The 2,839-nt window shown below is 31.9% G+C and overlaps 1 protein-coding gene across 1 annotated transcript; it reads left to right on the top strand.

Annotated features, from left to right (window-relative positions):
* Positions 1 to 1,459: 1,459 nt before the first annotated feature.
* Positions 1,460 to 2,404, top strand: LOC122802300 (olfactory receptor 56A5-like). The gene has a single exon (XM_044071947.1). The coding sequence runs from the start codon at positions 1,460 to 1,462 to the stop codon at positions 2,402 to 2,404; it is 945 nt and encodes a 314-aa protein (XP_043927882.1).
* Positions 2,405 to 2,839: the final 435 nt, after the last annotated feature.

Here is a 2,839-nt window from a genome sequence, read left to right as displayed (position 1 = left end):
TAAAAAAAAATTTAATAGGATGCATATATATATATATGGGTCTACTTCTAACCGAACGCCGATTGACCGACCGTGAAAATCACCACCAGAAAAAAAACACAACACACAAACCCGACAACACGAAACACACACACCAACACCACACACACCACCACACAACACACAACACACTACAACACACACATATAACCCAAACCCTAACAAACCTAACCCGTACTACCCACTACCGCACTCTCCTACTACCCACCTACCCCTACTAACCCACCCACCCCCCCACACACCCCACTCCCCACACACACACACTCACCACACACACTAAATATATATATATATATATATATATATATATATATATATATATATACATATACATATATATATATATATATATATATATATATATATATGGATCTAGGACATTTCATTGCATGCACATTTCACTGAAACTCAAATGACTGAACACAAATCACTGAAAGCACAATTCACTGAAAACTCAGTTCACTGAAACACATTTCACTAAAAGTTATATATGGCCTTTTCCCTACTGTAGTGTGACCCTGGAGTTAGTATATATAGTAAGGGGGTGTGGGGGAGTAGCCCCCCACTTATTTTAAGTATATATTATGTTCGGAAAAGAGTAATATATTGGTATTGTAAGTATCCATGTATATAGTTCAAAATATTTAAAATCTGTAGGGGGCTACACCCCCCACACCCCCCTTACTATATATACTAACTCCAGGGTCACACTACAGTGGGGAAAAGGCCATATATAACTTTCAGTGAAATGTGCTTCAGTGAATTGAGTTTTCAGTGAATTGAGCTTTCAGTGAAAAGTGCACACTAATTTGACTTTCAGTGAAATGTGCATTCAGTGAAATGTCCTAGACCCACACATATATATATATATATATATATATATATATATATATATATATTTATATATATATATATATATATACACACACACACACACATATATGTTGACTGCACCTACACACACATATATGTTGACTGCACCTACTTATGCTGGTATATACTATTAAACATGTGACTATGTTATATGAGCTACTAACTTGTATCTAGAACTAGAATTCTGTTCTCTACTTATAGTTTTCAAGTGTCGCATTTGCAAAATGTTCCTCTGGGGAGCATTCTACTACCTGTTAACCAAACACAAATAGATAATATAATCATCTATTCATTTTCTTTGTATTATAATAAACATGGCCAGTAACTGGAAGACTGTCATTCTTTTCATTATTAATAAGCTGTATATAATCAAATTAAATTTAATCAATATATCCTGCTGCTGGTGGAAATTAATATATATATATATATATATATATATATATATATATATATATATATATATATATATATATATAAAAAACAATTTCATTGTCCTTCATTTCCTAGGTCACTTCCATTTGAGTCCGAAGAAAACAAAAGTTTCGCAATGTCAGTAAATGGTACGATTCAGCACAAGGATTTCATTCTGATTGGTTTTCCAGGATTTGAAGACTGGCAAATATGGCTGTCCTTTCCATTTTGTGTCATGTACATTGTGTCAGTTTTGGGCAACTTGGCAATAATTATAATTATTAGACTAGAAAAAAGTCTTCATGAGCCCATGTATACATTTATGTGCCTACTGGGAGGAGTAGATATAATTGTCTCAACATGTATTATTCCTAAAATGCTAGCAATGCTTTGGTTCAAAGCAAATGTTATAGCAGTTGAAATGTGTGCACTGCAACTTTTTATTTTGTATTGCTTTTTGGTCATGGAAACATCAATTTTTGTAATAATGTCTTATGACCGTTATATTGCAATATGTAATCCATTAAGATACACTTCAATTATGACAAAGAAATTCATAGCAAAGATGGGGTTACTAATAGTAATAAAATGTGTTTCAATAACACTTCCTCTTCCTATCCTTACCACACGTTTGTCTTACTGCAGTTCAAATGTGATTGCTCATTGCTACTGTGAAACAATTGCATTAATGCAAATTTCATGTTCAGACCTAACAGTAGTAGATGCATATATATCATTTATAGGTTATGCAGTTGTTGGCCTTGATGGCACATTAGTTACTTTGTCATACTATTTCATTCTAAGAACTGTGCTACAAATGAAGTCCAAGGTAACATATCAGAAGGCCATTAGTACTTGCACCTCACATATAATTGTAATTTCATTTTACTACACAGCTGGACTTCTGACTCTTCTAGTTTATAAATTTGGGAATGACCTAGCTCCACATATACGAGTTTTTTTATCTGTTTTATACCCAATTATTCCAACTGTTTTGAACCCAATAATTTATGGAGCTAGAACTAAAGATATCAGACAATTTGTATTTAAACATTTGAAAAATATCAACTGTTCCTTGTAATAAGCTGCATTTAGCATTCTGTATTTATATTTTTAACTTATTATTTCTATGTTGTATCTCATGGAGGCAGTCCATACTTTATGCTTTGGAACATAGATTTCTTTATTTAAAATTAAGCTGGGAGGCACTATTATTCCCGAAAATATCAAGAAAAGTAAAATATAAAATAAAAAAAATTCTAACAAAATTCCAATACTGCTTAATTTAGCCAAACAAACCACTATCAGAAAAATAAATAGTTCATCAAAAGCAAGCAAGCAAACATTAAACAAATAACCAACCAACCAATCAAAAAATAATACTTTGTACACCCTTTTTTCAATAAGACAGAACTTCAACAAGTCTGAGTCTGATGAAATTCCATTTTATTGGAAGGAAAGAATACATTTACTAAGTGCTGGTTATTTGTTTACTTATTTTATAAAGTATTTCATT

This window comes from Protopterus annectens, chromosome 5.part0, assembly GCF_019279795.1.
Source record: "Protopterus annectens isolate FY-2018-M chromosome 5.part0, PAN1.0, whole genome shotgun sequence".
Lineage (NCBI taxonomy): Eukaryota > Metazoa > Chordata > Ceratodontiformes > Protopteridae > Protopterus > Protopterus annectens.
This window is presented reverse-complemented; position numbering and strand designations above follow the sequence as displayed.